The sequence below is a fragment of the Diadema antillarum genome, unplaced genomic scaffold, assembly GCF_040938485.1.
Source record: "Diadema antillarum isolate AM-2024a unplaced genomic scaffold, OU_Dant_1.0 scf00000059, whole genome shotgun sequence".
NCBI lineage: Eukaryota > Metazoa > Echinodermata > Echinoidea > Diadematoida > Diadematidae > Diadema > Diadema antillarum.
Window position 1 is genome coordinate 200,811 of NW_027270948.1, and position 13,525 is coordinate 214,335.

Below are 13,525 nucleotides of genomic sequence, written 5' to 3' on the forward strand. Positions count from 1 at the left end.
GTATTCATCCCATACAAACTCTGCTGGTTTATGTTGATCTATTGTGTCATATCTCTTCCTCCCTCCCCCCTTCCCCTTCCTACCCCCCCCCCCCCACCTCTCTCCTCTACCCCCCCCCCCCCCCCCCCAACTCTGTTTGGCTACAATTTGTTTTCTTATTATGTTGTTGTGGTATAGATAGATCTTTGTACATAGCAGGCATCAGTATCACACAACTTTGAATGACTGTGTTATTTTAATGTATTTCTTTGTTTGGCTACCACTGAAACAGGTCAAACTTCATAAAGTTAGTCTGTTTGACAAAACAAAGTCTTTTCAAGTATTTTGTAGGCAATAATGTGATGATGACACCCCCATAATCAAATATTACTGCCTGCCTCTAGGTATTCATCTTATGAAGAACTGATCCACACTACATTTTTTTTTTAAACCTCAAAGGGCATGAGTTTCAAAAATGTCCCTTTGAGAAGCTTTATAACCCTTGAATGTGTAATTTCCCATATGATGTAGGTGCAAATCTCATCAAAAACACATTTATGATGTTTAAAAGTCAAATGAGAAATATGACCTCCACTATAAGATCGATAATGCTTCTGACACAGGTTCAATCCCGCTGAACGCTAGAGGGCGGCAGTCACTTGCGTTTCACCAGCGGCCGTGTAAAATCGGGAGAGTTGATCATCTTATAATTGGGTACTGTACTAGTACTAGTATACTAGTACACTGTACGTAATGTATTCGATTTGATTCCATCCACCACGGCGCCTCTTCCATCAGCAACAAGGAACCTGTCCAGCCAGCCCTTAAAACTGACAAGTAAGTAACCATTCATGTAAGTCGGTCGACTTGATAGAAGAGTAACTATTATTTTTGTGTTAATTGGCAATCATAGACGTGATTACGCAGTTTTAGAATGGAGAAATTTCGCCGTGATCCGACATTGTCGGTACCGGCCGGGACCGGGGTGCTGCTCGGGATACCACGGCCTCGCGGCGGGAGGTTTTCCTTCGAGGTCTGGTAGGTCGCGACTTGCTGAACAGCGACAGGGCTGTACCTGTGAATAGCTAATTAGACCTAGTAAGAGAGACTGCAGTTTACTACAGTAGCAGTATGTCGTACGAACTAGCATGTGTGCATAAGCAGCATGTAGATCAGAAGTTGGTGCCAATGGTGGTATGAAAATGTTTGAAGAGAAGAAAGTGGGCTACTTTAAAGGGACCGTACAGTACTCTTTTAGGTGAGGATTCAGGTTTATAACAATATTAACATTCCTGAGACGCTGAGTGAGATAATGAGAAACCTCTGGTTAGTCTTATGAAATAACAATAACAAATACGATAGAGCATGTTTAAGAAGGATTCAACGTTTAGGCCTATTTGATGAAAATTGGTTTTCAAATGACTGAGAATGAGGTTACTGTAGTGTAGAACATATTCGTGGCATGACTTTTTCGCGAATTGGAGCTGACGGCCTCTTTTGCGGCATGAAATTTTCGCGAACTGCCACTGTCATTCAATGCACATAGTGTAGACATGAACTTTCGTGTGCATTTTAATTTCGCGAATCTAGGCGCTCGCGAAATTTGCGAAATTAAAATGCACGCGAACATTCCTCGATTTACAGTATTAAGTGATAATTGAATAAAGGCGACAGGCCACAACTTTTATTAGGATCTCTTTGTTTCACCTTGTTTTTGGATATCTTAGCCATTTCAAAACCGATTTTCATCAAATAAACTTTTGTGACGCCTCTTGGCCTTAGAATTGCATGCTCTTTGACATCTCATGGAGTGGTTTCTGAATATCTCGCAAAACGTTAAAAGCTAAATCCTCACCTCAACCAGAAATGTACAGTCCCTTAACTGTGTATAAAGCTCTTGAATATATTCAAATCCAAGCAGCAAGGAAAGGAATGAGCATGTGATTGTCAGTCAGTTCAAACAGTGAGCAGATTTTGAGTTTACATCCCTTGCTTTTCCAATTGTCAAGTAGTACATAAATTAGAAATTAGAAAATAATAATTATTATATGAAAATATTTGTCTGCGTAATTCTATTGATCTACAATTTTGTTGGTTCATGATTATAATAATAATAATAATTAGAAAAGCGCTCTTAGACTCAGAGCGCAGACCTCCGCCAAGCAGCTAATTTCCACCCATCCCCACGTGTTGAAAAATTGTCCAATTTCCCAATATAGAATCCTTTTTTTTTATGTCATCTGCTTCCAGCTGCGTGGTACCTCGCCGATGAAAGCATAACCTCCTTCCTTGGTGGAGGTAATAATAAGGTCTTATTTATCCAGGGTAGCCTCTTCAGTGTTTCCACTGCACTACAACCAGAGGGCCCTGCCCTATCATCATTAATACTTAGTAATATTACCCTAGCATTGCCAGGTACCCGTTTATACACCTGGGTCGAGAGGGACATAGTGAGCAAAATCATCTTGTCCGAGGGCGTATGCACTGGGCGGGAATCAAACTCGTGTCCTCCGATTTGAAGTCGAGAGTATTATACACTATGCCACAGCGCCCCCATTAATGTAGATTGGACATTTTGGTCAGGGAAGGCTAAATCGTTCAGGCCACCAGCAATTACTGTATTCAACCTTGCTTTAAACATGTCGATCGAGCTAGAGTTCATTAATACTTCTTCAAGAAGGCTGTTCCTATCAGACACTACTCGGTTGCTGAAGAAGCATTTCCTTGAATCAAGAGACAGCTTTGCTCAGAAATCTTGAGGGAATGTCCAAAAGTATGGGTGTTATTTGACAGAGTGAAGTAATGGCTGGGATTGAGTCTCACTATTCCATTGAGAATCTTAAAAATTGATGGCATCACCTCTCCTCCTATAGTGTAGAGACTGTAGGTCCAGAATTTTCAGTCCATCCATATAGGCTTGCTTGCGTTGACATCCCACCAACTTCAACGCATCATCAGATCGGCCAACATCCAAGTCAGACATCGCTCCTCCCACAAGCTACACTCCGTCCTCCATTCCCACAAAGACAAGAACCCACCCAACAAGCAACCAGGTGTTTACAGCATACCATGCGAGTGCGGCAAAGTTTACATCGGGGAAACAGGCCACAACTTCGACATCAGACTGAAAGAACACAAGACCTGCCAACAACTCAACAACTGGGAGAAATCAGCCATCATAAAACATGCACAGCAAGAAGACCACCGCATTGACTGGGACAGCAGCCACCTCATCACTCTCATCCCACAATGGCACTCCAGAAGAATCCGATAAGACATCGAAATCCACAAACACAACACCGTACCTCAAGACAATGGCTTCCACACCAACAATATCTGGTTCCCGGTTCTACATGAGACCATCTCAACCCGCCCACCGCCCGACACAACTCCCATCACTGCCGATTCACTTGAGACCCGGCCCACCACCCCCTCGACACGCATCAGTACTTCCCGTTTCAACCTCCACTCCTCCCACGTCGCCCATAACATGTACTACCCCAAACAGTCTACCCTCACGTCCGCATACGCACCACGACCACCACCCCGGCTATACCCACGTCCGCATCATGCCTACTTAATCTCCTGCATCTCCAGCCTTTACTCACTCCAGAGGACGGACAGTCAACTGTCCGAAACGTTGAGTCCTTTCTCCTTGCTCCATACTCTTCTCTGGTTCACAGTCCTTTTTAGGACTACCACACTCTCTAGAAAGAATACTCTTGCTCACTCTCCTTTCTCACTTCTTCCTCTCCTATCATCTCATATCTCCTCATTCCAACAGTCCTTTTCAGTACTCACACATTGTGAACTGCAAACCCAGCATATGTTACAGCACTTTGATTGTCAGTTTCAAAACACATTTGATTTGATTCAACTAATAAGTTTATTATGCATTACATGGTTTTACTTCGTAATATTTACAGGTAAATCACAGGCATGCTTTCATGATGAAAGTGAACCCCAAGCGAATGCTGCTGGTGTTCCTGAATGGCATTGTGGGATATCTGGTGATAACATTGCTTGTATCAACCTTCAGGTGTGAGTATCTTCAAAAGTTTTCTTTTGTGAATACCCTGTGTATTTCTGTTTATGGTAGTCTTGCAGTGTTTTAGATGTGTGTGTGTGTGTGTGTGTGTGTGTGTGTGTGTGTGTGTGTTTGTTTGTTTGTTTGTTTTTGTCTTGAGAATATCACTGAACCACTTCCTTCAGCACTAAGAAATAGAAACATGTCTTTTGAAAAAAATAAACAAATGGAAAGAGCATAATATTGCTGTGACTATTGTTACATTGTCAAGGGAGTGGCAAACTTCAAACTCACAGTAAAGCAAACTGATCACATTACCAAGTCCTTTCAGTGAGCAAATATTACAGTGCCACAAGTGCACTCTATGAATTTCAGTTCCTTCTAACCTGCTTTGTAATTGTTAGGTACACTTCAAACTCAGTCACTGTTTTACTGTGTAGATTGTATTTAGCGGTATCTATTACACCAACTGTTGCCAATGCATTATAGCTATTCCCATTTGTTCAGCCTGTGCAACTTGCTCAGTTGGCAAATTACTGTAACGCATTTCACCCTCAAAACGTAATAGACATCATTGCTTGTCTCTACAGATAGCTTTTCATGGTAGAAGGAGCAGAAATTGAGGATTAAGAAAGACTGAAGTCCATATGGCCAAATTCATTCCAGTGCTCAGTTAAACTCAGTTGCTATGATTTAGTCTAAAATTGTGTTCCGCATTTATAGTGGATTATGTCTCTCAATTGCTATCTTTCTAATGAACCCTTTCCCTCTTACAAAGTACTGGTACTAATACAATTATGGCATTAGATTAACACCCTTAAAAGTTATGTTTTCAAAATCTGCATGAATACATTCACAAAACCTCTCCGAATGCATCAGTGTGTTTCACTGACTTGTGGCTTTAGTGAGAGTAAACACGACCCATAGAACCACTTTGTTTAAACTCCACTTGACTTTTAGTTTTCTCATCACTCCAGTGTAGGCCACTCTGTAGTTTTGATTCTTTGTTACCCAAAATTATACCTTTTTATGTGGCGGAGGCATTATGTTTTCGTGTTGTCCGTCCGCCGTACGTCCGTCCGCATTCGTTTACGCGAGAACTTGAGTAATATTGACTGGAATTTTACCAAACTTGGTGTAAGTATAAAGTATGATAGGGCAATTACTTGAATAGATTTTGGGTGAAATCGGCCAAAGGTCAAAGGTCAAGGTCATATCATGAAATTGTATTTGTTTACGCGATAACTCAAGACTGAATGAGCAAATTTCACCAGACTTTGTCCGAGAATGATGTATGATGGGACAATTACTTGATTAGTTTTTTAGAGAAATCGAACAGATGTCAAAGGTTAAAGGTCAAGGTCAAATCCTAAAATTTATCTGTTTACGTGATACTAGTAACTCAAAACTGGATGAAGCAGCTTTCACCAAACTTGGTCCAAGGATGATGTATGATGGGGCAATTAGTTGAGTAGATTTTAGTGACATTGGCAAGAGGTCAAAGGAGGTCAAAGGTCAAATGCTTAAAATGATGCTATTTCCCCCATATCTATGCAATGCCCGAAGGTATTTTTATGCCTCCGCCACGAAGTGGTGCCGGAGGCATTATGTTTTCGGGTTGTCCGTCCGTCCGTCCGTCCGTCCGTCCGTCCTTCCGTCCGTCCGTCCGTCCGTCCGTCTTTCCGTCCGTCCGTCCGTAATGAATTTTGTGGACAGCGTAACTAAAAAACCTTTTGAGGTATCCTAATGAAACTTGGCATGTATGTGTATTAGGGGGTGAAGTTGTGCCTATCAACTTTTGGGTGCACGTGCTGAAGGTCAAAGGTCAAAAGGTCAAGGTCAAATACGTAAAATTTCACTATTTCCACCATAACTATGCAATGCTTGAAGATATTTTCTTGAAACTTAGTGTATACATGTATTACCCAATTTAGATTCTCTGGTGAAAGTTCGGGGTCATGAGGTCAAAGGTCAAAGGTCAAAAGGTCAAGTAAAAATATTAAAACTTCACTTTTTTCTCCGTATCTTGGAAATTGTTCAAGGTATCTTCATGGAACATAGTACCAGTATATATACATGTACTGACTGGCAGTGATTATCTAGAGAATTTAGGGTTCATGGGTCAAAGGTCAGGGGTCAAAGGTCAAGGGCAACACTTCAAAATTTTACTATTTCCCTCATATTTATGCAATGCCAGCAGGATTATTATTTTTTTTTACACTTGGTGTATGCATGTATAACCTAATAGAGATTCTCTTTTTTCTTCTTTTTTTTTTTGTTTGCCTCAAAGGTCAAAAGGTCAAAGATCAAGGAAAAGTGCTGAACTAACTTTTTCCTCCATATCTCAGAAGTGACTCAAGTTATCTTGAAACTTACTACATATTTATGCATGTTGTGCCTGACAGTGATTATCCTATGAATTTTAGGGTCAAAGGCCAGATGAAAATGGTAACAATGAACTTTTCAATACAGAAATTGCACTTTTTCTCCATACCTTGAAAATTACTCAATGCATTATAAACTTATGAATGGGTCAAAGTCAAGTTAAAGTCCTTAAATCCCCAAATACATGCTCTCCTATTCATCCAATTAAACCTACAAATGTAGGTCAAGGAAGGTGAATATTCAATATATTTGTGACAAACTTGTCATTTCAATATTTTGCCAATTTTGTGAAAATGTAATCACACATAGTCTACATGTACTATAGACCTATTAGGAGAATCATGCATTATGGCGGAGGCATACCAGTCGCCTTAGCGACATTTCTAGTCTTGAAACTAAGTGTAGACATGTACTACTGCGTAAAGATTCTCCAGAGAGAGTTTCATGTCATAAGGTCAAAGGTCAAAAGGTCAAAGGTTAGGTGAAAATGTTACAATTTCACTTTTCTCGCAAATGGTTCAATGTATTTTCATGGGACTTGGTACATATGCATGTACTGACTGGCAGGGATTATCTAGGGAACTTAGGGGTCATGGGTCAATAGTCAGGAGGGTCAAAGGTCAATGTCAACTCCTCAAAATTTTACTATTTCCCTCATATACTAGTGTATGCAATGCTTGCATTATTAGTTTTAAAACATACATGTATTACCTAATGGAGATTCGCTGAGAAATTTCCAGCCAGAAGGTCAAAGGTCAAAGGTTAAGGGTCAAAGGCCAGGTTTAAATGCAAAGAAAAAAATCTGCTTTGTACTGTAATTACACTCTTTCTTCATACCTTGAGAATTACTCATTGCATAAAATTATTAAAGGGTCGGTGAGAAGTCAAGTAAAAATCTATAATTCCCCAAATATGTGTACCTGCACTCTTAGACATTTATAGCAAACCCAGTTCAAGGATAGTGAACATTCAAGATATTTCTGACAAACCTGTCATTTCAATATTTTGCCAGTTATGTGAAACCTGTCATCACACATTGTGAAGACATTGTACTATGCACCTATTGGGAGAATCATTCATTATGGTGGAGGCATCAGTCGCCATAGCGACATTTCTAGTTTTTATCATATAGCAATTACAATATCTTTTTGTTGTTGCTTTGTTCATAGTGATGACAAATAGCAGTGGAGAGTTCATAAGGAATAAAAAAAGAAAACTTCAATTAATTTTCTGGCAAGCAGTGTATTTCTGTAAAGTTCTTTAGGGAGGTTTAGAAGTGATGTAACCTGTCTTCAATATGCTAAAACACACAATTACTACAAATTTGTATGTGCCTCAACATTGAACCTTCTGAATTTTTCAAACTTGTATACATGCATTGTTTATGTAGATGAATGTGTTCATTAAATATCCATGTTACACCATTTATCTAAGGTACCTACATTGTAAATATTGATGATATTCACAGCTAATGAAGACACTCAGAGCATTGTCATCGCAGAACCAAAGAGGGAGATCGAAGAAGAGCCCTTCAGGCAAACTACTGATAATGTTGACCAAGAGGTGGCGCTATTTACGGTAAGCTGACCTTGGGAAGATAACTCAAAATGAAGGTTCTTGCACTGTTTCATGTGAAAAATCCCTCACAATCTTTGTACTGGAATGTAGCATTCCAGCTGAAATCATCAGACATGAAAATTATGGGCTGTACCCTCTGTGAAAGTGTAGGTGTACAGTTTTGGTAGAAGTTTTTTTTTTTTTCTTCTTCTTCTATGAGATCACTGAATGTCTTGAAACAAGTTAGTGAAAACCCAGAAACACACCCATGTCCTACTGCTAGTGTTGAACTTTTTGGCACATATAGAGCTTAAATTGCTAAGCTTTTTCAACAGCATTCAGTAATGTATGCATCTAAATTTGACTTAGTTGTGAGTTAGCAAGCCCACTCAGGTGTAGTAGTGTGGCTCAGTATGATAGGAAAGTCATGCTGACACGCGGTTTATCCCTATTCATTTATTGTTCATTTGCAGACATCTGTGCCAATCAGCACAGCAGGAGGTAAAACTTAACCCATTGAGGACGAGTCCCAAGTATACTCGGGCAGGTGTCTATGGGAAATGCATGTTTTAGCAAAATCAAACTGTCCTCAATGGGTAACAGTCTAGAGATACAATCATGAAATGATATTGAGCCTGTCTGAACTGGGTCATTTTTGCCCTTTATTCAAAGCACAAATATATTGTCAGTGACTGATTCCTTATTTTCCCCAAATTATTGATGTAAGTGTATTATTTTGTTCCTTAACCTGTTTTTCCTTATTTCAGATAATGTAAATAGTATGCCAGTTTCATATGTATGATACATTTTCATATCAAAGATTTTTTCTGCAGTTTGCTAGCTCTACAATGCATACTTAGGTGATTCAACAAGATGTAGAAGAAACAGGCTTCACATGTGTTTTGAACAACCGTGCTGTTTCAATACCATGAACATCATTTTATTATACTATTCTTATTTGATCAGGGAGAATGGTGGAAGCAGATGTTGGCCAGGCAGGAGGAGAGGAAGTCTCGATTAAGGAAAGTGTGCCACTACCTCTACAATGAGACAATAAAAGACTCCAGTTACCTGGCATCACATAAAAGCAGACTCCGTCCCCTGATTGTTAACAAGAAGCACCGTTTCATCTATAGCATTGTGTACAAAGTGGGCTCTACCAACTGGGAACGAGTCATAGTTCAGGACATTGAAGGCTTCCAGAATGTGCCGAATCAGAAGTTGTTTTCACATAAAGCACTGCAGTGGATGCCCAAGTTTGAAGAGAAAGAGGTTAAATATTACCTGGAGCAGTACACCAAGTTTATCTTTGTGCGAAACCCGCTTTCAAGAATCTTGTCTGGGTATAGGGACAAATTTGTTGACCATCACAATGCTGTCTTCTCCAAGCTGGCAAGGCAGATCATCAGACAGTATCGCAGTAATATGGCTGATGACAGCTCTGGTTCCAACGTGACCTTCTCTGAGTTCATCAGCTACCTCATTGACTCGGGGGAACACAGGGTAAATCCGCATTGGAAGCCAATCTTTGCTCAAAATATGCCCTGCACAATTGACTACGACATCATAGGCAAGCTAGAAGAGGCTAGCGATGACATCCCCTATGTCTTGAAGAAAACTGGATTGTGGAATGTTACTGATTATGGCAAGGGGCCACCTAGGAAAAATACAGATAAGGAGCTCATTCGTCAGTACTATTCTGAGGTTAATCCTAAATTGCTGAAAGAATTATATAAAGTTTATGAGCCTGATTTCCTTATGTTTGGGTATGAAATGCCTTTCTTTCTGTAAATGTGTTACATAGTTGGCTGTTATTTCTCTCATTGAATGATACATCAATTTCTGAGCAATTTCATACGATGAGATAGGTAAACCTCTTTGTATGCTGGCTTTGCTTGTATTCATTACATGCTGATTATCATAGACAGATGTAGATTCTACTCAGGTAGGCCTGATCTGTTAACTGTGGTTACACCACAGGTATGAATTGCCCCTCCAGTACTTCAAAAGCTGTTCCTGAATGTACTGATATTAGTCAGTACATGCTGATTATCATAGACAGATGTAGATTGGGCTACTCAGGTAGGCCTGATCTGTTAACTGTGGTTACACCACAGGTATGAATTGCCCCTCCAGTACTTCAAAAGCTGTTCCTGAATGTACTGATATTAGTCAGTACTGAATGTATGCTTGATATCATGTCCAGGATGTACTGGATGATGTCTGTATTCAGTGTTGTGCCTCATGTTGTATGTACATGTATTTAACAAATTGCAAACATTGGCCAGAAATGTATGTTATTGCCAGGGCTGCACACTAACCCATTTTTTTCTACTGGTGTGACAGACAGGCCAGACCAGTAGGTACCCAGTTTTTTCCAATTTTTACTGCTCTATTCCTCAAAAAGTTACTGGTCCGACAGTGATTTTTACTGATCCTGGACCGTTGGACCAGTGCCAGTGTGCAGCATTGTTATTGCTTTAAAAAAAGAGAAAGGCTAAGAAAGGATAGGCTTTTGCATTTTGAATTTTGATCCTTAGTCATTACATTTATATCGTCTCTAAATTATGCATGATTTCTCACAAGATAATTTAATAGATATGCATAGTGCATGATATGATATGTATTGTACATCACAGGTCACAGTGAAATAATTCCTTTAGTTCATATCAAAATGTGATTCTAATACAAGAGTGCTATAAAAAGGTACAGTGAAACAGTTCTTTAGTTCAGAACAAAATGTGGTGCTAATACAAGAGTGCTATAGAAATATGGTGCTGTTAAAGGTACCTTTGTAGGAGTTTTGTTAAAAAGTGAAAATAATGATCTCCTACGACTAGTACATGTATGTAAAAGAGTTGGGACCAAAAGCAGGTCGATAGGCACAGTTTACCATGAAGAGAAAGTTCAGTAAAAGCACTAGTACAAAAGTGACAGAGTCAAGCCAATGTTTGCCACTTCAGACACAGACAAATATATCAAGGATGTTATCATCATCAAGTTTTGGGTAAACTGTCTAGGATAAAATTGTGTTACATGAAATGGTAATCTGTCCCCTTGGTGAAGTGCCACACAAAGAGAACTTCATTTGCTGTATTTTTACCATGTGGTACTTTGGGTAATAACTAACTACAATACCTAAGGATTACCAACCATTTACAAAAGCTCTTCACAAAGGCTTAAAATGCATTACATGTAAGTGCCAGGCCTGTCCTATCAAATACGTTGAATAATTATGGTATCAATAGTTCCATGATAATATATCCTGATTAAGTTATGGACACAATATGTCAGATATGATGCAAATGAGGCATACTGCTTGCTTCAATATATAAATTTTGATCTGACATTCAATCGTATGGCACCTGTAGAACCACAGTAGTTCCAGGACAGCTGTTTTGAATCTGTATGCATAAATCGCAGATACATTGAGTATTGGTGTAAAGGATGGGAAGCAGACAAAGGTTTTTAGTGTTTTCTTGTCATTTTCAAATTCAGTTTTAACACTCTGTGAGACATCACAAATATGTGTTTTCTCAGCAAATATTTATTGTCACTTTTTTCTTAACTCTGCTCAAGATTCTAGAAAGTGAAGTTAAACCTCGTTCTTAACATATTTATTGAAGCAGAGAAAGTGATTCCCTTTGACGAACAAAAATGATGATCACTTTTTCTATTTCCCTTATGATTTGTTCATTCTGTATTATTATTTTTTTTTGTCCCCACCGAATGAGTTCGAGCAGGGGACTATGAAACGGGCTCCGTACGTGTGTGTGTCCGTGTGTCCGTCCGTCCGTCTGTCTGTCCGTCCGTCTGTCTGTGCGTCCGTGTGTGATCAAAATGTTCAATTTGCTACTTCTCTGTCATTTATGAGCCAATTTTGATTCTGTTTGCTTTATATGATAGCACTACATGGGAGCTTTGAGACTTCTACACAGAATTTCAGTTGTGACCTTTGACCTTGACCTTTGACCTATATTGTACATTTTGCTTCAAAATGCTACTCCTTCGCCATTTCTAACCCGATTTCGATTCCGTTTGCTTTATGTGATGGCACTAGGTGAGGGCTTCAAAACTTCTACACAGAATTTTGACCTTTGACTTCTTTGACCTTTGACCTTGATTTTTGACCTATATTGTACATTGGCTACAAAATGCTACTCCTTCGCCATTTCTAACCCGATTTCGATTCCGTTTGCTTTATGTGATGGCACTAGGTGAGGGCTTCAAAACTTCTACACAGAATTTTGACCTTTGTCTTCGTTGACCTTTGACCTTGATTTTTGACCTATATTGTACATTGGCTACAAAATGCTACTCCTTCGCCATTTCTAACCCGATTTCGATTCCGTTTGCTTTATGTGATGGCACTAGGTGAGGGCTTCAAAACTTCTACACAGAATTTTGACCTTTGACTTCTTTGACCTTTGACCTTGATTTTTGACCTATATTGTACATTTTGCTACAAAATGCTACTCTTTCGCCATTTCTAACCCGATTTCGATTCCGTTTGCTTTATGTGATGGCACTAGGTGATGGCTTCAAAACTTCTACACAGAATTTTGACCTTTGACTTCTTTGACCTTTGACCTTGATTTTTGACCTGCATTGTACATTTTGCTACAAAATGCTACTCCTTTGCCATTTCTAACCCAATTTCATTTCCGTTTTCTTTATGTGATGGCACTAGGTGAGGGCTAACACTTCTACACAGAATTTTGACCTTTGACTTCTTTGACCTTTGACCTTGATTTTTGACCTATATTGTACATTGGCTACAAAATGCTACTCCTTCGCCATTTCTAACCCGATTTCGATTCCGTTTGCTTTTTGTGATGGCACTAGGTGAGGGCTTCAAAACTTCTACACAGAATTTTGACCTTTGACTTCTTTGACCTTTGACCTTGATTTTTTACCGATATTGTACATTTTGCTACTAAATGCTACTTCCGGCGGGGACATATTTTACGCACCGCGTAATTTCTACTTTTCCTTGTTTCTTTTGACAAAATGAGAGAGTCAGGATGCATGGTATATCACGGCTACTAAAGTTATTGTAAAAGTGGATATTTCGCATGACTAATTTTTCACGCTTGGCCGGGTCGGAAGAGTTTCGCGTGTTTTTAATTCCACGGAATCAAGACATCACGCACAGGCACATATGGCAAGCAAAAATAGTCGTGTGCTTTTATTTTCGCACTAGTTTCTGGTTGCGCGAAATGCGCGAAAATTTGAACACCACGAAATTTCCACTTTTACAGTATATGATTCATTTGACATTCTTATTGGACATCCCATGACATGTTACTGATTGTTAGATACTCACAGTGATACCATGAGCCTAACTTTGCAATTTTTTTTTTCAAATGTAAAGCAGTTACATTGTATGCAACAGCTTTTATTCAAATTCTTTTTTTTTTTAAATATAAATTATCCTAAAGTTGACTCAAGTTGACTCCAGACTCATTAAAGCTGTGCTCATCTTCCTTTGCGAGTATGTAAAAAATATTTGTAAGAGAACTCATTTAATGCTCAATGATGTCTTTTCTATATATCCCATGTAAGTTGCATACTTGT

General features: G+C 39.2%; 1 protein-coding gene across 1 annotated transcript; it reads left to right on the top strand.

Annotated features, from left to right (window-relative positions):
- Positions 1-735: 735 nt before the first annotated feature.
- Positions 736-9,866, top strand: LOC139715980 (carbohydrate sulfotransferase 14-like). The gene is made up of 4 exons (XM_071627531.1): positions 736-816; positions 3,906-4,020; positions 7,860-7,969; positions 8,915-9,866. Exons 2-4 carry the CDS (start codon positions 3,927-3,929, stop codon positions 9,737-9,739), a joined length of 1,029 nt encoding a protein of 342 aa, XP_071483632.1. The 5' UTR covers positions 736-816; positions 3,906-3,926; the 3' UTR covers positions 9,740-9,866.
- Positions 9,867-13,525: the final 3,659 nt, after the last annotated feature.